Raw genomic sequence first — 25,426 nt, forward strand, 5'->3', positions numbered from 1 at the left:
GAGGATTATATGATGGATTATTACTGCCGTTACCAAAAGAGAGCTGTGGAAAATATCAGGATGCGATAATTAGGGGAAATGTAGTGTAAAAGGCTGAGTGGGTGAACAAGTTTGGTCAGAAATTCATTTATCAGGCTGAGTGGGTGAACAAGTTTGGTCAGAAATTCATTTTTCAGGCTGAGTGGGTGAACAAGTTTGGTCAGAAATTCATTTATCAGGCTGAGTGGGTGAACAAGTTTGGTCAGAAATTCATTTATCAGGCTGAGTGGGTGAACAAGTTTGGTCAGAAATTCATTTATCAGGCTGAGTGGGTGAACAAGTTTGGTCAGAAATTCATTTATCAGGCTGAGTGGGTGAACAAGTTTGGTCAGAAATTCATTTTTCAGGCTGAGTGGGTGAACAAGTTTGGTCAGAAATTCATTTATCAGGCTGAGTGGGTGAACAAGTTTGGTCAGAAATTCATTTATCAGGCTGAGTGGGTGAACAAGTTTGGTCAGAAATTCATTTATCAGGCTGAGTGGGTGAACAAGTTTGGTCAGAAATTCATTTTTCAGGCTGAGTGGGTGAACAAGTTTGGTCAGAAATTCATTTATCAGGCTGAGTGGGTGAACGAGTTTGGTCAGAAATTCATTTATCAGTATGTGATTTAGTTACTTTATTTGTTACTGTCAACCTGTGAATGCTTAGTTTGTACTTTGACAAAGAAATGGAGATACGACAATCAATACATGTAAAACCTCTACACTAAGGACACCTTTCCGACTTCATCCAAATGCCCACTATAGCAGTTTGCCCTCAATATAAAAAGTGAACCATACAAAGCCGACCGTGTTTACTATACTAACTTTCTGAATGTTAAGGTCCCTATTTTGTTTGCTGTATTCCGGACACAGGTGTTCATAATTTAATGTTGCTATAACGTGAAGCGTTATCAAGGGGTGGATTAGCCACATCCATTATACTGGTCACAAAGTTTTAAAGTTATCAAGGGGTGGATTAGCCACATCCATTATACTGGTCACAAAGTTCTGTAAACATCTCACAGATATATCCTGTGTTTATTTTACTGTCAACGACTGAAGTAGAAATCTGCTGTAGATATAGTAACAAATCACTACTTGTATAAATAGACTGTTTATATGACGCTGTAATACATTTTAAGAACAACAAAGTACACACACAGAAATAAGCTAGCTTGACTCCTGCTCCGAGAACACAATATGTAACTTATTATTTTATGTATCCTACAATGTTTCTATAAGAATTCCCCGGAGTAGTAAGAATGCACTTCAGATCTGTGAAAACGTTTATTACAGTATATGGTTCAGAATCGATCCAATATACATTGCAAGTGTTTGAATATTGGTCACATTTCTGGGATACTTAGAATTTAACAATATGCCATACAAGTATATAAAGATAACTGTCTACTTTATCAGATACCCATACAGAAAACAAGACTAAAGACACTGTCCTAACTCTGGAATATCCAGCTGCCCTTTTATTACAAGTTTTATTTTGGTTATAAAGAGTAGGTAAAAGAAAGATACTGAAAATATCTGCCCATAATGTTGCGGTGTCCGTTTATCGAGGTTCTACTCTAAGAGATATTTCTGTTTAGGTGTTTATTTGTCAAGTTAGACCTGCCAACAATTATTATGTTAACTGTAGAACTTGAAGAAATAAAACGTTTTTGTTATCTTTACTTAAACTGAAATTTCCATTATTCTTCTATGTGAAGAATCCAAATGAACTTGTGATAAAGACAATTACACCCATGGTGTCAGAGGTGGGTATTTTATTGAAAATAAAGTCATCTCCAGACTGAACTTAAGATGATAAAACATGTTTGGATTGAAAGTGGAATGATGGTGATAAAACAGAGCAATTAATATTAGGAGGAAAGAATTAGAAAATTTTCAGATGGCTATAAATAAGGGGGCAGAAAAATATAATATATGGTGAAAAGATACAGGAATATAATATAATATAATATAATATAATATAATATAATATAATATAATATAATATAATATAATATAATATAATATAATATAATATAATATAATATAATATAATATAATATAATATAATATAATATAATATAATATAATATAATATAAGATAAGATAAGATAAGATAAGATAAGATAAGATAAGATACAGGAATATAAGAGATAAATTAAAATAACAAGACCCAAGATTCATAACACGATTATAAAAACGAAACCTAAAACATAATTAACTATGTCACATGGAATGGGAGAACCTCTCAGGCAGGTATCAGTTACAACTGCTGTTGCGTGAGTTGTGACAGTAACTGTTAGGCCTTTCTGTACTACTCAGACTACACCATTATTTTTGAAGTTATGGGCATAGCAAGCCATTTAATGAAGCTGAATCGAGAAACCAAAAGCTGTGACAGAAATGTATAGTTTGAAATAATTTTAGGGATATAGTAAAGAGAAAATGCGAGACCCTAGTCGAGCTTGCTGTACTCTTGAACGGATTTCCCCATATGTCTTGTCTGGATATTCCACGTGATATGATTCATTGGCACCATGACATGGATGCCATAATGGATGAGGAGGATATTCAAATTATATATCAGTATAGTAGGAGTCAAACTGTAGGAGAAGCTGCTCAGATAGAACTGAGTTGCCCGGCACGCCCGAGTGGTTAAGATGCTTGACTCGTAATCTGAGGGTCGCGGGTTCGAATCCCCGTTGCATCTAATATGTTCGATTTTTCAGTCGTGGGGGAGTTATAATGTGACGGTCAATCGCACTATTCGTTGGTAAAAGAGTAGCCCAAGAGTTGGCGGCGGATGGTGATAACTAGCTGCCTTTCCTCTAGTCTTACACTGCTAAATTAGGGACGGCTAGCGCAGATAGTCCTCTTGTAGCTTTACGCGAATTCAGAAACAAATAAGCAACTGAGTAAAAGAACAATTCAGGAATTACGTGATTATCAGATGAAAGAGTGTAAGAACATCGGATCTTTCTCATACAGATCTATAAAATCTCAACGAGTTAATTAGATAACTGTTAACTAAAAATGGAAGAAGTAAGCTGTATGAAAGAACCATTTCATTTGCAGTTTAAAAGGATATATTACCATAGACAGAGGGCAAAAATGTTTAGAAATTAAAACTATATCTAAAGGATTTGTTTGTTTGTTTGTTTTTGAATTTCGCAAAAAGCTACTCGAGGACTATCTGTGCTAGCCGTCCCTAATTTAACAGTGTAAGACTAGAGGGAAAGCAGCTAGTCATCACCACCCACTGCCAACTCTTGGGATACTCTTTTATCAACGAATAGTGAGATTGATCACAATTTATAACGTTCCTACAGCTGAAAGGGGAGCATGTTTGGTATGACGGAGATTCGAACCCGCGACCCTCAGATTACGAGTCGCACGCCTTAACACGCTTGGCCATGCCGGGCCGTATCCAAAGGATGACAAGAAAAACGGAAACTGCTACAAGTATGGATCATCCAAGACTGTTATTAATAAGCTGTTGATAACAATAGATAATCCAAGACTTATTAATAAGCTGTTATAACAATAGATAATCCAAGACTGTTATTAATAAGCTGTTGATAACAATAGATAATCCAAGACTGTTATTAATAAGTTGTTATAACAATAGATAATCCAAGACTGTTATTAATAAGCTGTTATAACAATAGATAATCCAAGACTGTTATTAATAAGCTGTTATAACAAGAGATAATCCAAGACTGTTATTAATAAGCTGTTATAACAAGAGATAATCCAAGACTGTTATTAATAAGCTGTTATAACAATAGATAATCCAAGACTGTTATTAATAAGCTGTTATAACAATAGATAATCCAAGACTTATTAATAAGCTGTTGATAACAATAGATAATCCAAGACTGTTATTAATAAGCTGTTGATAACAATAGATAATCCAAGACTGTTATTAATAAGCTGTTATAACAATAGATAATCCAAGACTTATTAATAAGCTGTTATAACAATAGATAATCCAAGACTTATTAATAAGCTGTTATAACAATAGATACTCCAAGACTGTTATTAATAAGCTGTTATAACAATAGATAATCCAAGACTGTTATTAATAAGCTGTTATAACAATAGATAATCCAAGACTGTTATTAATAAGCTGTTATAATAATAGATAATCCAAGACTTATTAATAAGCTGTTGATAACAATAGATAATCCAAGACTTATTAATAAGCTGTTGATAACAATAGATAATCCAAGACTTATTAATAAGCTGTTGATAACAATAGATGATCCAAGACTTATTAATAAGCCGTTATAACAATAGATAATCCAAGACTGTTATTAATAAGCTGTTGATAACAATAGATAATCCAAGACTTATTAATAAGCTGTTATAACAATAGATAATCCAAGACTGTTATTAATAAGCCGTTATAACAATAGATAATACAAGACTGTTATTAATAAGCCGTTATAACAATAGATAATCCAAGACTGTTATTAATAAGCTGTTATAACAATAGATAATCCAAGACTGTTATTAATAAGCTGTTATAACAATAGATAATCCAAGACTTATTAATAAGCTGTTGATAACAATAGATAATCCAAGACTTATTAATAAGCTGTTGATAACAATAGATAATCCAAGACTGTTATTAATAAGCTGTTGATAACAATAGATAATCCAAGACTTATTAATAAGCTGTTATAACAATAGATAATCCAAGACTTATTAATAAGCTGTTGATAACAATAGATAATCCAAGACTTATTAATAAGCCGTTATAACAATAGATAATCCAAGACTGTTATTAATAAGCTGTTATAACAATAGATAATCCAAGACTTATTAATAAGCCGTTATAACAATAGATAATCCAAGACTGTTATTAATAAACCGTTAGAACAATAGATAATCCAAGACTGTTATTAATAAGCCGTTATAACAATAGATAATCCAAGACTTATTAATAAGCTGTTGATAACAATAGATAATCAAAGACTGTTATTAATAAGCCGTTATAACAATAGATAATCCAAGACTGTTATTAATAAGCCGTTATAACAATAGATAATCCAAGACTTATTAATAAGCTGTTGATAACAATAGATAATCCAAGACTTATTAATAAGCTGTTATAACAATAGATAATCCAAGACTTATTAATAAGCTGTTATAACAATAGATAATCCAAGACTGTTATTAATAAGCTGTTATAACAATAGATAATCCAAGACTTATTAATAAGCTGTTATAACAATAGATAATCCAAGACTGTTATTAATAAGCTGTTATAACAATAGATAATCCAAGACTGTTATTAATAAGCTGTTATAACAATAGATAATCCAAGACTGTTATTAATAAGCTGTTATAACAATAGATAATCCAAGACTGTTATTAATAAGCTGTTATAACAATAGATAATCCAAGACTGTTATTAATAAGCCGTTATAACAATAGATAATCCAAGACCGTTATTAATAAGCCGTTATAACAATAGATAATCCAAGACTGTTATTAATAAGCCGTTATAACAATAGATAATCCAAGACTGTTATTAATAAGCTGTTATAACAATAGATTATCCAAGACTTATTAATAAGCTGTTATAACAATAGATAATCCAAGACTGTTATTAATAAGCTGTTGATAACAATAGATAATCCAAGACTGTTATTAATAAGTTGTTATAACAATAGATAATCCAAGACTGTTATTAATAAGCTGTTATAACAATAGATAATCCAAGACTGTTATTAATAAGCTGTTATAACAAGAGATAATCCAAGACTGTTATTAATAAGCTGTTATAACAAGAGATAATCCAAGACTGTTATTAATAAGCTGTTATAACAATAGATAATCCAAGACTGTTATTAATAAGCTGTTATAACAATAGATAATCCAAGACTTATTAATAAGCTGTTGATAACAATAGATAATCCAAGACTGTTATTAATAAGCTGTTGATAACAATAGATAATCCAAGACTGTTATTAATAAGCTGTTATAACAATAGATAATCCAAGACTTATTAATAAGCTGTTATAACAATAGATAATCCAAGACTTATTAATAAGCTGTTATAACAATAGATACTCCAAGACTGTTATTAATAAGCTGTTATAACAATAGATAATCCAAGACTGTTATTAATAAGCTGTTGATAACAATAGATAATCCAAGACTGTTATTAATAAGCTGTTATAACAATAGATAATCCAAGACTGTTATTAATAAGCTGTTATAACAATAGATAATCCAAGACTGTTATTAATAAGCTGTTATAATAATAGATAATCCAAGACTTATTAATAAGCTGTTGATAACAATAGATAATCCAAGACTTATTAATAAGCTGTTGATAACAATAGATAATCCAAGACTTATTAATAAGCTGTTGATAACAATAGATGATCCAAGACTTATTAATAAGCCGTTATAACAATAGATAATACAAGACTGTTATTAATAAGCCGTTATAACAATAGATAATCCAAGACTGTTATTAATAAGCTGTTATAACAATAGATAATCCAAGACTGTTATTAATAAGCTGTTATAACAATAGATAATCCAAGACTTATTAATAAGCTGTTGATAACAATAGATAATCCAAGACTTATTAATAAGCTGTTGATAACAATAGATAATCCAAGACTGTTATTAATAAGCTGTTGATAACAATAGATAATCCAAGACTTATTAATAAGCTGTTATAACAATAGATAATCCAAGACTTATTAATAAGCTGTTGATAACAATAGATAATCCAAGACTTATTAATAAGCCGTTATAACAATAGATAATCCAAGACTGTTATTAATAAGCTGTTATAACAATAGATAATCCAAGACTTATTAATAAGCCGTTATAACAATAGATAATCCAAGACTGTTATTAATAAACCGTTAGAACAATAGATAATCCAAGACTGTTATTAATAAGCCGTTATAACAATAGATAATCCAAGACTTATTAATAAGCTGTTGATAACAATAGATAATCAAAGACTGTTATTAATAAGCCGTTATAACAATAGATAATCCAAGACTGTTATTAATAAGCCGTTATAACAATAGATAATCCAAGACTTATTAATAAGCTGTTGATAACAATAGATAATCCAAGACTTATTAATAAGCTGTTATAACAATAGATAATCCAAGACTTATTAATAAGCTGTTATAACAATAGATAATCCAAGACTGTTATTAATAAGCTGTTATAACAATAGATAATCCAAGACTTATTAATAAGCTGTTATAACAATAGATAATCCAAGACTGTTATTAATAAGCTGTTATAACAATAGATAATCCAAGACTGTTATTAATAAGCTGTTATAACAATAGATAATCCAAGACTGTTATTAATAAGCTGTTATAACAATAGATAATCCAAGACTGTTATTAATAAGCTGTTATAACAATAGATAATCCAAGACTGTTATTAATAAGCCGTTATAACAATAGATAATCCAAGACCGTTATTAATAAGCCGTTATAACAATAGATAATCCAAGACTGTTATTAATAAGCCGTTATAACAATAGATAATCCAAGACTTATTAATAAGCTGTTATAACAATAGATAATCCAAGACTGTTATTAATAAGCTGTTATAACAATAGATAATCCAAGACTGTTATTAATAAGCTGTTATAACAAGAGATAATCCAAGACTGTTATTAATAAGCTGTTATAACAAGAGATAATCCAAGACTGTTATTAATAAGCTGTTATAACAATAGATAATCCAAGACTGTTATTAATAAGCTGTTATAACAATAGATAATCCAAGACTTATTAATAAGCTGTTGATAACAATAGATAATCCAAGACTGTTATTAATAAGCTGTTGATAACAATAGATAATCCAAGACTGTTATTAATAAGCTGTTATAACAATAGATAATCCAAGACTTATTAATAAGCTGTTATAACAATAGATAATCCAAGACTTATTAATAAGCTGTTATAACAATAGATACTCCAAGACTGTTATTAATAAGCTGTTATAACAATAGATAATCCAAGACTGTTATTAATAAGCTGTTGATAACAATAGATAATCCAAGACTGTTATTAATAAGCTGTTATAACAATAGATAATCCAAGACTGTTATTAATAAGCTGTTATAACAATAGATAATCCAAGACTGTTATTAATAAGCTGTTATAATAATAGATAATCCAAGACTTATTAATAAGCTGTTGATAACAATAGATAATCCAAGACTTATTAATAAGCTGTTGATAACAATAGATAATCCAAGACTTATTAATAAGCTGTTGATAACAATAGATGATCCAAGACTTATTAATAAGCCGTTATAACAATAGATAATACAAGACTGTTATTAATAAGCCGTTATAACAATAGATAATCCAAGACTGTTATTAATAAGCTGTTATAACAATAGATAATCCAAGACTGTTATTAATAAGCTATTATAACAATAGATAATCCAAGACTTATTAATAAGCTGTTGATAACAATAGATAATCCAAGACTTATTAATAAGCTGTTGATAACAATAGATAATCCAAGACTGTTATTAATAAGCTGTTGATAACAATAGATAATCCAAGACTTATTAATAAGCTGTTATAACAATAGATAATCCAAGACTTATTAATAAGCTGTTGATAACAATAGATAATCCAAGACTTATTAATAAGCCGTTATAACAATAGATAATCCAAGACTGTTATTAATAAGCTGTTATAACAATAGATAATCCAAGACTTATTAATAAGCCGTTATAACAATAGATAATCCAAGACTGTTATTAATAAACCGTTAGAACAATAGATAATCCAAGACTGTTATTAATAAGCCGTTATAACAATAGATAATCCAAGACTTATTAATAAGCTGTTGATAACAATAGATAATCAAAGACTGTTATTAATAAGCCGTTATAACAATAGATAATCCAAGACTGTTATTAATAAGCCGTTATAACAATAGATAATCCAAGACTTATTAATAAGCTGTTGATAACAATAGATAATCCAAGACTTATTAATAAGCTGTTATAACAATAGATAATCCAAGACTTATTAATAAGCTGTTATAACAATAGATAATCCAAGACTGTTATTAATAAGCTGTTATAACAATAGATAATCCAAGACTTATTAATAAGCTGTTATAACAATAGATAATCCAAGACTGTTATTAATAAGCTGTTATAACAATAGATAATCCAAGACTGTTATTAATAAGCTGTTATAACAATAGATAATCCAAGACTGTTATTAATAAGCTGTTATAACAATAGATTATCCAAGACTTATTAATAAGCTGTTGATAACAATAGATAATCCAAGACTGTTATTAATAAGCTGTTGATAACAATAGATAATCCAAGACTTATTAATAAGCTGTTATAACAATAGATAATCCAAGACTTATTAATAAGCTGTTGATAACAATAGATAATCCAAGACTTATTAATAAGCCGTTATAACAATAGATAATCCAAGACTGTTATTAATAAGCTGTTATAACAATAGATAATCCAAGACTTATTAATAAGCCGTTATAACAATAGATAATCCAAGACTTATTAATAAGCCGTTATAACAATAGATAATCCAAGACTGTTATTAATAAGCTGTTGATAACAATAGATAATCCAAGACTTATTAATAAGCTGTTGATAACAATAGATAATCCAAGACTTATTAATAAGCCGTTATAACAATAGATAATCCAAGACTGTTATTAATAAGCTGTTATAACAATAGATTATCCAAGACTTATTAATAAGCTGTTGATAACAATAGATAATCCAAGACTTATTAATAAGCCGTTATAACAATAGATAATCCAAGACTGTTATTAATAAGCCGTTATAACAATAGATAATCCAAGACTTATTAATAAGCTGTTATAACAATAGATAATCCAAGACTTATTAATAAGCTGTTATAACAATAGATAATCCAAGACTGTTATTAATAAGCCGTTATAACGATAATCCAAGACTGTTATTAATAAGCCGTTATAACAATAGATAATCCAAGACTGTTATTAATAAGCCGTTGATAACAATAGATAATCCAAGACTTATTAATAAGCTGTTGATAACAATAGATAATCCAAGACTTATTAATAAGCCGTTATAACAATAGATAATCCAAGACTGTTATTAATAAGCCGTTATAACAATAGATAATCCAAGACTTATTAATAAGCCGTTATAACAATAGATAATCCAAGACTGTTATTAATAAGCCGTTATAACAATAGATAATCCAAGACTGTTATTAATAAGCCTTTATCACAATAGATAATCCAAGACTTATTAATAACCGTTATAACAATAGATAATCCAAGACTTATTAATAAGCTGTTGATAACAATAGATAATCCAAGACTGTTATTAATAAGCCGTTATAACAATAGATAATCCAAGACTGTTATTAATAAGCTGTTATAACAATAGATAATCCAAGACTTATTAATAAGCTGTTATAACAATAGATAATCCAAGACTGTTATTAATAAGCTGTTGATAACAATAGATAATCCAAGAATGTTATTAATAAGCTGTTATAACAATAGATAATCCAAGACTGTTATTAATAAGCTGTTATAACAATAGATAATCCAAGACTGTTATTAATAAGCTGTTATAACAATAGATAATCCAAGACTGTTATTAATAAGCTGTTATAACAATAGATAATCCAAGACTGTAATTAATAAGGTGTTGATAACAATAGATAATCCAAGACTGTTATTAATAAGGTGTTGATAACAATAGATAATCCAAGACTGTTATTAATAAGCTGTTGATAACAATAGATAATCCAAGACTGTTATTAATAAGCTGTTGATAACAATAGATACTCCAAGACTGTTATTAATAAGCTGTTGATAACAATAGATAATCCAAGACTGTTATTAATAATCTGTTGATAACAATAGATAATCCAAGACTGTTATTAATAAGCTGTTGATAACAAATCAAAGAGACAATATTTTGAGAAGATGAATACTATGCCTCCTATAACTGAGATAAGAAGTGCAGTATTAAAAGAAACTAGTCTACAAGTCAAAAGAAACTAGTCTACAAGTCAAAAGAAACTAGTCAACACGTCAAAAGAAACTAGTCTACAAGTCAAAAGAAACTAGTCCACAAGTCAAAATTGTCGTTGATGAGGAGTCCTGGAACATGTTGACTGATACCGGTTCTGAACTTATCATTGTTTAAAATTATATGGTGATAAATGCTGGGAAATTACTTCCAAAAATGAATCAAGAAAATGGGTTCATATGAAGAGTAAACGGTCATAATAATCCACAAAGAGGAATGTTGGAAGCCATCTTTTATCTTATGATGTATGGATAACTTATGTTTGGAAAGAGTGCATTCTGGCTATTAATTTTTGACGTAAATACAGATGTGAGGTTAGACGTGCTTTAAATAGTTTCACTGCCTATAACCGAGAAATCATTATGCATTACTCAACAATCAAAGCACCGAAGTGTGGTTCTGTGATAACAAGAAGAAAGAAAGCTTAGTGTGGTTCGTGCAGGTTGACCAACCCATAGTCATCCACCATGACCATTCATGAAATACTTTAACAAATGTCAATCAACTTGCTAAACATTCAGTTATTACTGCCAAGATCATTACGAAAGTGTCATTGTGCGTAATTTAGCCAGTATTTCTGTTAGTTAGTTCAGAGCTGCGAGTTCTGAGTTCGAGTTCCGTCGTACAAAGACAGATATGAAATTAGCAAGAACCCAAAATTTTTGCTTATATGTGGTTTATTTGTGAAATTAGGCCTGTCGGTGAACGATGGTGAGGCTAACTGTGGAAAGTGAAGTTGATGAAGCATTTCTTTTATTATCAAGTGGACTGGACAATCCATTATCATTTTTAAAGAATAATTCGAAATAAACTTGATAATAACAGAAACCATTGCAACATTATTTTCTTTTTCTCGAATATTTTGAACATTTACCTTAACAATGTGAAATGCCTGGAAAAAATCATAGATTTACCTCCGAAGATCAGATAATGAAATACAAACACATCTTTAAGAAGCACTTACCAAAACTGCAGTGTAGTCAAAGAAACCTGTTTCACACAAAATGGCTACTAGTACCATCATTCCAAACAATAAACATAAGGTCTCTACATCTAGCCACGACATTACTTTCTCCAGTGAAGGTCGCTGTACATATAGAAAGAAAACAATTAAAGTATCTACACCTGGAAAACTGCTGTACACACGAAAGAAAAAAAAAAGATTTCTACCACTAGGGATGGGGCATATACCGAAGATAAGTAATCAAATACAAACACGAATAATTCATAAAAATTATATGAATTTAATGAATACATACGGATGTTTTCCTGAATACTTTGCCAGGTTATATTTAATGTCGTAAAACAGCAGACGATAACATCTAAATATTCTTATTTTACGAAACAAACTTTTAAAAACTGAAACAAACAAAATTTGAACAATAATATATTTCTAAAGTAGGCTAACAGATATTATAACTGTTCACTGTTCTTTATTAACATCAGTGGAAGCGATCAGGATGGGAGTTTTGCCTATGATGCTAAACGGGGATGGAACATTCAGGTAGAGTTTGGCTCGTAGTGATAGGGTATGGAATTTTTTCTCATGGTTCTTCCAATAATATAGAGGGTTGCCATTTTCAGGATTGCAAGGGCAATTGAAGAAGGCGATGACCTCTGTATCTTCTGAAGGAGAGATGGCTGATTTCTTGGAGGTAGCAAAGAAACTAAATAACTTACTTCTTTTGTAAGATGGATTTACAGAGCTCTTTTGGTTCCATGGTTGTAGGATTATTTATTAAGGAAACTTTCCTGAGCTCATTATACTGGAGAATTTGATTTGATCCATAGACCATTGGTCTGGTGAAACATCAGTCAAGTTTAAATCCAATGTTACAGCTAAGCAGAAGGCTCTTTGTTGCTCATACTGAGTCAGTCGGGCATGCAAAGATAAGATTAAAATCATATGTGGATGATGTCAATCTCAGTCATCAGCCTATAAACACATGGTACTACATAACTGAAGGCAACAATGTTCTGACCCTTGGGGTGAAATCTGTTGCCTCTTCAAAAAGTGTCAGTATTTGCACCAAATCTTTAAGGATAGTCCGATCATGAAGAGTAAAGTTCGATGTACCAGTATCTAGGTTATCCAACTTTTTCTGGTGAATCTTTAGTAAAGATTTAATCATCTTAATTTCTGAGTTCCATCGTGCAACTTGCATTGATTTTCGAATATAAGACACGATGACTGATGATCTGGAAATTATTTTCTGCAGTGGTCCTTTTTTTTTATCATGCCATTCATAACCAGATGCTGTAGTGCGTGGCAATAGCAGAAGTCATGTTCAGGAAGATATTCGGATAAATATCTGCTGAATTAGATTCATCCAAAAGTCCATCTTCTGAGTCAGTATCTGAAGATGAGTTCACATCATTTCTCACACTAGGTAATGATTGTGGTTCAAATCTGGACAAACAGAAGGCCGTGATCATGTTAAATGTGTTATCACGTGTCACATATGACACATTGATGTTGATGTTTCATCATATTGAATTGCAAAGTTATCAGACGTTTGGTGACCCTCGAAACACCGACTTGCCTGTTTGCATATACTTTCTATACTATTCCAGATATCTACAGTGACGTTCATGTTGGATACAAGTTATAGTAGAGAGATGACATATGGCAAAACAAACAAGGTCTCTACATGTGGCGACGATACGACCTTTTTCAGTGAAGGTCGTTGTATGTCCCAAAAAATAGAAAAAAAAGTGTTTGCTGTAGTACTTACGCGCTTATAACAACGAGATGTGCATATTTTGTTCAACAAATTATTTTGAACAATTAAAATTTCAGACGCTTAGTTATCTCAATACAAGGCTAACCCTGATCCTAAAATACACATTATTCTGATTTCTTTGTTTTACGTAACACTTTGGCGTATTAAGCTAAGCATTTTCTAACTGTGAATGTAAATAACGTATACTCGTCTAATTATAAAATATTCTCATGTCCATATATCATGTATTTGGAATCAAAAGACGTATTTTATTACTATTTATACCTTAAACACAACTTCTATTTGCTACATTTTCCAGGACCGAAACTTTTTGTGTGTTTTCTTATAGCAAAGCATCATTGGGGTATCTGCTGAGCCCACCGAAGGGAATCGAACCCCTGATTTTAGCGTTGTAAATCCGTAGACTTACTTCTACACTAGCGGGGGGCGAAACTGTTTGTTTGTTCATTATATAATTTTCACAAACAACTATAGAAGGGTTATTTGCTCATGACTGTACCTAATTTTGAACAAACAGACTACACAATTTTTAGCTAGTCAACAGCACTCCCGCCAGCTTTTGCTATATTGAATAATGAGATTTGACTATTACACTTACAATGCAACCAAGGAAAGGGGTGTTTTTACGAAAATGAGACGCAAACCATGCATCCTCTGATTCACAGATCATGTTCGTTAACTGCTAAGCACCATTGCAAATTGTTGGAAAGCCAAAGTTTGGAGAAGGGTGACTGTCCAACTCAAAATTTGTGTAGCTTAATAATTCTAAAGAGACATCCAGTTTCTAAAGTACTTGTATCCATAACGATATATTATCTATTCCCTTTTGGCATCTAGTGGTTGGCATATCAAATCGTATGATTAGATTATCTAATTCGTTAAGTTCAAGTCCTTTACAAAACGCATTATGTGGCGAAGAGTGACAATATTTTAAAACAAGAAACATTGAGTTGTGACAATAAATAAAGTGAATAAAAGATATCTGTGTTTTATGTGTCATGTTATTAGCAACTGTTAGTAATCCAGTACAGCAAAGTATCAGATAATGTACATACCTGTGAGGCCTAGTTTTACTAACATGTAACCAAAACCGTTTGTCGAGGACATTCATCTTCTCATCACAGAACTGGTTCTGAACAACAGCTTATAACCTTTCTTTATGATATAATTGTTTCAAACGGTAAAAACATTTTTACGAACAAATTTCTCCCCTGTTTGTTTTACGAGGAACGTGAATTGTCCACCATCTGACTTTTTCATGCTGTGCCAAACGCATGCGATTAACTATTCTATATTTTTGTTGTTTGTTTGTTTGTTTTGGAATTTCGCACAAAGCTACTCGAGGGCTAACTGCACTAGCCGTCCTTAATTTAGCAGTGTAAGACTAGAGGGAAAGCAGCTAGTCATCACCACCCACCGCCAACTCTTGGGCTACTCTTTTACCAACGAATAGTGGGATTGACCGTCACATTATACACCCCACGGCTGGGAGGGCGAGCAAGTTTAGCGCGACGCGGGCACGAACCCGCGACCCTCGGATTACGAGTCGCACGCCTTACGCGCTTGGCCATGCCAGACCCTATATTTTTGTTGATTTGTTTGTTTTTGAATTTCGTGCAAAGCTACTCGAGGGCTATATGCGCTAGCCGTCCCTAATTTAGCAGTGTAAGACTAGAGGAAAGGCAGCTAGTCATCACCACCCACCGCCAACTCTTGGGCTACTCTTTTACCAACGAATAGTGGGATTGACCGTCACATTATAACGCCCCCAACGGCTGGAAGGGCAGCATGTTTGGCGCGACGGGGATGCGAACCCGCGACAAGACTAGAGGAAAGGCAGCTAGTCATCACCACCCACCGCAACTCTTGGGCTAATCTTTACCAACGAATAGTGGGATTGACCGTCACATTATAACGCCCACAAGGCTGAAGGGCGAGTATGTTTGGTGCGACCGGGATTCGAACCCGCGACCCTCGGATTACGAGTCGAACGCCTCAACCCACCTGGCCATGCCGAGCCTTATTTTTGTTGATTCAAACAGTAGATAAAACCCAAACACTGGTTAAGGATATCTCTACTACGACATACTGTTTGTCGTTATAAGAACAGGAAAGAATGACAATTACCAAAACATCCTATAAACTTACATCTTGAATTAAGGCAAGACAAGCGATAGCAACTGTTGCTCCTATCATAGCCGCTAGGGTTCGATGTACCATCTATTTAAAAAAAGGGACTCGTTAATATGATACTTGTATAGTTTGCTTTTGTTACGATACAATTAATTGAATAAAAACAATCATAAAACTGTTTCATAAATGTATCTTACATAGTGAGTACATGTAGGAAAATTGGTAAGAAACAGAAAACACTTAACATTAAATTAAATTAAAACGTATGTTTTATAAGTAAGTGTTATAATATTCTTTTCAATTTAATTTTATTAACAGTATAACAATGTAACCAATACTGTTAATAAAATTAAAAGGAAAAAGACTAGAACAGCATTAACTTACAAAACACACACACACACACGCATATATGTATATACATATTAAATTAACAAAATGAATAGACAATTTAAACCATAATTATTTATTATTGCAAACACAAATATATTTGACTACATGTTTTCAGTCACATTTGTTCATGCAGTTAACATATAGCAAGATTTATGTTCGCAATAATAAATAATTAGGCCTTAAATGGTGTGTTACTTGAATTAGTTAAACAACCACAAAATATATGAGTAAACAATTATATAGGTATATTTATTTTTATTACTTTTAATCATTATTATGTACCTTTTATTATTAGAACTGTTTTGTATTGTTAGCTTATTATATGGATTTAACTCTAAGCTATGCCCCCTACGCTGACTGAACCTCGTAAGCTGTTGTTAGGATTATGGCCGAAAATATCGCTAAAAGCAAGGGTATCTAAAATATGAATCAATGAATTCTTATCATCACAAATAATAACACTTATTAAATTAGCTATGTTTATTTCTCGGTTAAATTCAGTTCAGATCTATTTAGGTAATGTCTTTGACCAAAACTTTACGCAAATTACTAAAAACCTCAGTTAGAGATATTTTGACATTACTTTTAGATTAGTTGGTATTTGTTAATATTTTCATTGTCTGTAAAACAAATATGCATTGCTCAAATCTACTGATTGTGAGAAAAGATTCCTTTAGATTAATCGAAATATTACTTTTTCAGTACAAACAGTATTTTAAATTTTAGGCTTAATCTTTCACTCATACTCACTTCGAAAATGATAAGAATATATAATCCAATAAGTACAGCTGCTGCCATGAATATTCCGTCTGTAGAGAGTTCGGTGAACGAGGATACACTCACTGACATCGAAACGTCATTTTTTTCATTAGTACTAATCATTAGTTGATATTTATGACTATAGAGGGAAAATACAAAGGAAAGTTTTTATTTTACATCTTCTTAAGTAATGATTACTTGAAAACAACTCATGAAAAATCTTAAAAGAAAACGGAGGAACTGGAAAAAAAACAAAACCACCTGAATTTGGTTTGCTAGTTCAAACAACTACTGTTTCAAGACAAAATAAAGTTTTAAAAACTAGAAGAAAGAGGGTAAAACAATACGAACTCATCTGATAAATTCTCTTGAGCAAATGTAAAAGTGTGCTCCACGAGACTGGATCCGACTTCTGGTCCATATTCGACTGGAGCAATTGGTGCAATCCATGTGGGTTGCAGAGGCTGTAATAAAAGTGTGATAAACATACCAATGAACAACACGATTAATTTAACCAAAAATACTCTAATGAAATAACATGTTGATGCGTGTGACTTATAGCAAAGCTACACTAAGCTAATCACTAAGTCCACTGTTCTACATTTATAGAATTACTGCTGTCCCACGGGGGGACAAATATTAATTAATAACATGACAAAATCAATAAAACATGCTCTAATGAAATAACAAGGTAGAGTACAAATATTAATGAATAACACGACTCCTTTTGTCTATAGTTTTTTTATAGAAAGCGGCTATCTATTGTACCTACTGAGAGACACTGAATCCTTGATTTTAGCAATGTAAATCAAAAGACTTACCTCTGTCCCACGTGGTGTTTATGAAACATACCAAGATGAAATCATAAAATATTAGGTTGTCCAGAAATAAATGTCATTTTTGAACTGCGAAGTTTGGAAAAGTATAAACCAGTGTTGTAAAATATGCTTTTAAAAAAGCAAACACGATTTGTTTCAACACATCTTTGCTAGTGTGTAACTATGCTGTTTATGCCGTTGCTATAGAAATCAGAATTTCTATGGTCAATGAACTCCTTGAAAGCTTCTTCTGCAGCTGTCTGGTTTTGAAAGCGTTTATTGTTCAAAAAGTTGTCAAGGTACTCGAAAAATGAAAATTTATAGAAGAAAGGTCTGGGGAATAAGAAGGATAAGGCAGAACCTCGATTCCCAGTTCTTTTAATCTTTGGAGCGTCATCCTTGACAGGTCTCATAACGTCGATTTTGTTGATCTTCAGTCAACTCATGCAGAACTCACTTATCCAAATTGTTCATCTTTTCAATCGCACTCAGGTGGTTGGCAATGCTTGATTTGTTTCTGTCTAGTGTTTTTTGCAAGCTCATGTACTGTTCTGTGAGGGTCTGTCTCAACTGCTTCATTTAACGTGTTTTCATCTGAAGATGGGTTCCTTCCTTGACCTCCGTGGTCTTCAAGACTTTCATCTCCATGTCTAAACAACACTGAACTGTAAGTTCAGTAACAGATCCACGGTGGAATGCCTGACTCATGTTCCGTGTAGTTTCGATAGCTTTTCGTCCAAGTTTGAAGTCGTAGAGCAAAATCAGACGAAAGTCCTTTTTGTCCATGTTGCCTTAGGGGTTGCGAAACTTACTCTAAGTAAAATTTAAGCAGCAGACAATTAAGACATCTTGTAAGCGAGAACGCGAACGATAAGTTACTCAATATTCAGCTTCGAAATGTCATCGTGAGAATTCCGACATTTATTTCTGGACAACCTAATATGATAAAACATTTTAATGAATAAAACGATAAATTCATTAAAATATGCTATAATGAAAAAAGTAACATATACATATTATTAAAGTATAAAACTTAATTTTCTCTAATATATTTGTTATTGCAAATAAGCCTGATGTAGCAGAGTCGTTAGGTGTTCTGGCTGTGGATTTACTGGTCCAAGGCTCGAAACACGCTGCCATTGAACATGCTTCACACTTCTAGCTATTGGCACGTTATAAAGGTAACAGTCAATAAAGTTGTTCAATTAAAAAAAACAACGCCAATGTGATAGAGGGAGCTGCTGACTAGCTAACTTTGCCGTGGTCGTTATTCCTAAGGGGTATCTAATTGGGCTGTATAACCCACATGTTTGTGTTCGGGTTGAAAAATTCAAATGCGTTAATGACGAGATATAACAAAGTCTGAGAAATTAAAACGTTTGAATTCATAATATTTATTAACTGGGTACTATTTCTCTATAAGAATCCAATTAAGTTTATAAAATTACAACGCTACAAGTAGGGGTTCAATTTCCCGCGGTGGACACAGCAAATAGGCCAAAGTGGCTTTGCTCTAAAACAAACAATAAAAATTCCATAAAAATATATTATTTTATTTTTAAAGAAGTAACATCGCACTAATGGGATGCAAAACCTTACGTTATTTAACACGGTGACGAACTATGACCGAAATGCTGAATATTAAAAATTGTCATATTAACAAAAAAGCAGTTAAAAGCGTGTCCCTAAAATTCGTTTCTCAAGCATGACCAAAACATTATGTAAATTCATCAACTCCTTATGTAGTTACAAAATCAACACGTAACCGTGTATCTTGAGTTTAGTTGGTCATTTCACGAACCATGAAGTTGGAGGTTTGATATTCTCTTCTGAGGCTTCACGTTGGTTAAACGGCCAGTTCAGAGATCTGATCATTGATGCTTAGGCAGATCTATCTGTGTTTTACTAACCACAATGTGTGTGGGGGGAATCAGCAAGGTATGGCTCCTTTTAACCGAATAAAGCTTTTTTATCGGTGTTACAGTCACACAGCTGAAAGTGTGAAGCGTTTTGGCGCATCGCGGATCGAACCTTGATCTTCCAATTCGCAGCCAGGAATTTTATCCACTAAGCCAGTTCCGGCCATAATTATTGAAGAATTTCATTAATTCATGTTGTTATAGAATTTTGTTTAAAGTATTACAAGGAGTGACAAAGCAAATCCTAATTATAGAACAACAAAATGAACTGCTTACTATTTTAGTTTCGTTTTGTGTTAAGTGAACTATTGTGAAAAAGACATCAACGTTGGAGATACTTGAAAACTGGTCTGGTAGAAACGGCCCTCTGGCGTGAATACGAAGAACTGGAAAGAATGGGTCGAGTTCTTGGGACAAACTTAGATCTGGTGGTATAAATTAAGTAGTGCTTGTTGTCATATGAACATGGTATAAATTAAGTAGTGCTTGTTGTCATATGAATATGGTAACAAATTAAGTAGTGCTTGTTGTCATATGAATATGGTATAAATTAAGTAGTGCTTGTTGACATATGAATATGGTAACAAATTAAGTAGTGCTTGTTGTCATATGAATATGGTAACAAATTAAGTAGTGCTTGTTGTCATATGAATATGGTATAAATTAAGTAGTGCTTGTTGACATATGAATATGGTAACAAATTAAGTAGTGCTTGTTGTCATATGAATATGGTAACAAATTAAGTGGTGCTTGTTGTCATATGAATATGGTATAAATTAAGTAGTGCTTGTTGACATATGAATATGGTAACAAATTAAGTAGTGCTTGTTGACATATGAATATGGTAACAAATTAAGTAGTGCTTGTTGTCATATGAATATGGTAACAAATTAAGTAGTGCTTGTTGTCATATGAATATGGTAACAAATTAAGTAGTGCTTGTTGTCATATGAATATGGTATAAATTAAGTAGTGCTTGTTGACATATGAATATGGTAACAAATTAAGTAGTGCTTGTTGTCATATGAATATGGTAACAAATTAAGTAGTGCTTGTTGTCATATGAATATGGTATAAATTAAGTAGTGCTTGTTGACATATGAATATGGTAACATTAAGTAGTGCTTGTTGACATATGAATATGGTAACAAATTAAGTAGTGCTTGTTGACATATGAATATGGTAACAAATTAAGTAGTGCTTGTTGTCATATGAATATGGTAACAAATTAAGTAGTGCTTGTTGTCATATGAATATGGTAACAAATTAAGTAGTGCTTGTTGTCATATGAATATGGCGTACTGTTCTCTTCACAGTTTTTGTCAACAATAGGATTTTAATACTTTTCAAAGTTTCTAAAGAAACAAAAGTATCTGATTATCATTATGTGTATAATTTTTATATGTTGATGAAAATACAGTTATAGTGTAGAATGAATTAGATCCCTTTCACAGCTAAGCCTTGTTAAACTTCATTATCTCTTCAACTTGGAGTAAATTAAAAGTATAAGTTGAACAAACAAATCCTGAATTAACCAGTATATAGAATATGTAGAATCAAACACTGACTTTAGTTTAAAATAATCTTATTCGTGAGCTTTCGCTCTTCTTATGACAGCCTCCATCGGGTAACAACGTACAGAACAATAGTGAAACACTAACACATACATAAATGAATTTGTATTGCGTAAAATATGTTTAAGGCGGAATCGCACGAGACCAAGTACAATTTCCAGCTTAAACAGGTTTTCGGGCTTAGACAGTGAACGTGTATTTCCCTAATTATATATAATATTTGAGCGGAACGTTACACTTGCTTGACTCAAGGGAAGTAAGACGTTTGTGAATAAAGTTATTACACTGCTTATGTTATATTTATTAGAATAAGAATAAAAATAGACATTCAAAATATACATAAGTATACAAATTTTAATCAAATTTATTTGAAGAAAGTGTCCAATTTCAACTGTTTCGTTTTTTAATGAGCTTTCTCATGCGGTTTAAAGAGAACGTCAATTCTACGGCGTTTTCATGAAGTTCATTTCCCCCCCCCCTTCATTTTGCATACAATTTGATAGAATTAATATAACTTAACACTTGTGATGAAGTAGGAATTTCTATTTCCTCACTATCTTTTCCATTTTGTTCATCTTCTGAATCTCTCACACTGTTACCATCTTGAGATTCTATTATAGATTTTAAATCAGTTTCTGTTAAAACATTCTTGTCAACGTTCACAAAACTTTCCGCGTTCACAGAATCATCTGTATCAGTCTTCTCAGAGTTTGGATTTCACTAGAATCGTCATAACAAACAACTTCTCCACAATATCCGCCATTATCAAGAATAAATCCACAGTTTCGAAACCAATTTATTGCATATTCATTTTTTACGTATTTGACTGAATGATTTAAAAATGCAATTGTATCTAACATGTCAATTTTCATGGTCATTTCAGATGCCCTCTTACAGTTGTCCATGTTTTTAATAATATGCTTCAGTTTTCTGTATTTCAATTTTATACACTATATAATTATATTATCTAGCGGCTCTAGAACTAATGTTGTACATGGAGGTAGAAAGACTAAATGAACATTTGAAAGTTGAACTTTTGGGTGACAAGTTGCATTATCTAGGAAAACTAGAATATTCCTATTTTCTTATTCCATTCTTTTGTTTACTTTGTTTAAAAATTACTCGAATATAACGCTTGTCAAACACGCTTTATTATTCGCTTTCCATTCCACAGGAAGTTGATTCTTCCTTAAATTTTTGAAACAGTACGGATTTTAACTTTTACGTATTATCCATGGTTTCTTACTGTGAGAAAATGTTCGAGAATTTATTAATATTTAGAGAAATTGTTAATTAAACATAATTTATTAATATTTAATGAAATTATTAATTAAATAAGAAATTAATATCTAATCAAAAAACATTCCCGCCTTACTCACGTTCTAACCCTACTAGTTGATAAATGAGGTAGGTGAAAGATAGTTTTCTGTCCGCGTTACGCAGGTTCCGTCATATAGAGGGCATTTTGTAAGAGGAATCTTAAGATAATGCAGTAAAATTTTGACATTTCCGCCTTAGACAGTTTTGACTGTATTTTCTTACCCGATGAAGGTTCCGATGACGATTAGAAACAATAGGTATTTAGAACTTATAAATAAATAACTTTATCATGTACTTGAAGTATATCTGAGACCCGTACGCAAAATATTTGAAAGAGGGTTTCTAACTTACGATAAAAGCCAACACGTATTGTGCAAAAGTATGCTAATGTTAAGGATTTGTTTGTTTTTAAATTTCGCGCAAAGCTACTGAGAGTTATCTGCGCTAGCTGTCCCTAATTTAGTAGTGTAAGACTAGAGGAAAGGCAGCTAGTTATCACCATCCGCCGCCAACTCTTGGGCTACTCTTTTACCAACGAATAGTGCGATTGATCGTCACATTATAACGCCCTCACGGCTGAAAGGGCAAGCATGTTTTGTGCGACCGGGATTCGAACCCGCGACCCTCGGATTACGAGTCGAACGTTTTAACCCACCTGGCCAAATAAAAGTTAAGGAAGTCTGTGCACATGCCACACAGAAAATTTGTAACAACGTTTTGTTCTATGAGTTTAAATAGGCAAGCAGTTTTCACGAAACAATTGCATGGCTGTTTACGTAAAATCTACAACATCCAATACAAAGTCAACACATCATGACTGTGTTATAACACTGTATGAGAAGCTAGACATAAATTAACATAAATATTTGTGTTTTATTATAATAAAGTACTGTACTATCTACATTGAGAATAGTTATTACTTGTTAAGTAGCTGGAATACCCGAACCTATGGACTGAAGTTATGTAAGCTCATGATTATTGAAAGGTTATCTTACAGTGTGGATAGTTGCTACCCTTATATGTAATTGTGAAAAAAAAATGTTCATCAAAACTGCAAAACGAAAACTGAAAACGCGTATCTCTGCATGGACCCAACAAACTTTCATGCCAAATTTGGTGAAGATTCATCAACAGGGAGCGAAATAGTGGTAAAAATGCGAAAATGCCCACAAAAGCTGCAGAACTAAAACTTATAGGTACCCGCATGGGCCTAATGGACCTCCATACCAATTTTGGTGTATGTGCATCCGAACCATGCAAACATTTTACATCGATATATAACAAACAGTACTATTATAGTTTATCATTGGTTATCGCATACATACACGTACCTGTATGCATAACTAAAATAACATATTCCATTCTTCTATGATGCTTTTCCATAAATAACTTACACACATTTTAATGATAGCAGTGTCATAATGATTACGTATTAGAGCTAAAGCACTCAGTCTTTCTTCGGTTTTTGTACATCTCAGAATGTATGAACGTGAACTTTGTGGCTGTATTTTTTCACATCACAAAAACAGGAGATTCTGTCGCTCTACCATTCCCCTGGGTTTACCTGAAGCCTAACTTATCTCTTATCAAGGTAAGAATATTAAAATTTTGACTAAACGGTCATTAAATCGTTTTTTATATTGTTTTTTCTTTTCACCAAGTTCTTCTCGATTGTTAGTAAAGAAGGAGAAAGCAAAGTCCAGTCCACTTATCAGTCGCGTTTAACGATAACAATAGTATCTGACTACCATACTGTCATTTAACGGTCACCAAGCTCTAGGCCTAACTTAATAATTCCACTTCTTAGTTCTCTCGCACCTATGGGACACCTATTTTTATCTATTAGTCGAAATACAGAAGCAATATTTACCTAATATAATTGACTAATTCTTTGAAGTTAAACACATTAATCCACTCTAGATTAAAAATCACCCAAGACATCAAACACATTGAAACATCTATTTTACATTAGTCATTTCTTATGGTATAAGTGGGCGTTCAATAACCCACTCTAAGATAACTCACTTTTTTATGTTTCAACGTTTTTCAATCTTTTCAGGTTCTTTTAAACTATCAGTTGAAAGTACTTCAACAAGCAGTCCAGTTAATGAAACAAAATTGGTTTAATTTTCCTTTAAATATATCTATAAACTTAAATCACTTTTTAAGTGTCGTAAGGTGCTAAGCCTACGTTTAAAATAACTTTATACCTCTCTATTAGGACTAATATACAATCAATTCATGTGTACAAAGTCATGCGATAACTCTTATCTCAACTAACTTTTCTTTGTATCTCAACTCTACACTAACTTAACATTTCACGGGACGTCGGTTGTAAAAATTACCTTTGTTCTAAATATTTTTCTAAATATAACACAAAACTCAAACTATTTTTTAAACTTTCGAGAAGGTTTTGGTGGGTATGCTCAACGTATTACGTTAAACATCTTTTAATAGATCGTTAGAGCATCGAATGGAATAGTATCCTATACCTTTGACATTCAATATTCTTTAACAAGGGCATAAACAATTTCAGGAAACCACATGGGTTTTACCAGTACTGAGCAGTTGCATTATTAGATAATGTTTTTGCACTGTTATCCTTTGTTCTCCATTTCCTGCAAATTATCCAGTGAAAATAATTCAAAGTC

The 25,426-nt window shown here is 32.0% G+C and overlaps 2 protein-coding genes across 2 annotated transcripts in view; both read right to left on the reverse strand.

Moving 5' to 3' along the window:
* LOC143230008 (P protein-like) overlaps window positions 1-20,337 on the reverse strand; it is a 44,558-nt gene extending 24,221 nt beyond the window's left edge. Inside the window, exons 1-5 of the mRNA XM_076462953.1 lie at window positions 20,158-20,337; window positions 17,496-17,608; window positions 17,136-17,283; window positions 16,011-16,082; window positions 12,083-12,205 (exon numbers count right to left, since the gene is read on the reverse strand). Coding sequence (XP_076319068.1) covers window positions 12,083-12,205; window positions 16,011-16,082; window positions 17,136-17,267 — 327 coding nt within the window. The 5' untranslated portion in view covers window positions 17,268-17,283; window positions 17,496-17,608; window positions 20,158-20,337. The remainder of the gene's footprint in view (window positions 1-12,082; window positions 12,206-16,010; window positions 16,083-17,135; window positions 17,284-17,495; window positions 17,609-20,157) is intronic.
* The window catches only part of LOC143230007 (P protein-like), a gene marked incomplete in the record, with an annotated part of 56,727 nt that continues 49,208 nt past the window's right edge, over window positions 17,908-25,426 (reverse strand). The window contains 1 exon segment of the mRNA XM_076462952.1: window positions 17,908-20,156.

This window comes from Tachypleus tridentatus, chromosome 10 (genome assembly GCF_004210375.1).
Source record: "Tachypleus tridentatus isolate NWPU-2018 chromosome 10, ASM421037v1, whole genome shotgun sequence".
NCBI classification, from domain to species: Eukaryota; Metazoa; Arthropoda; class Merostomata; order Xiphosura; family Limulidae; genus Tachypleus; species Tachypleus tridentatus.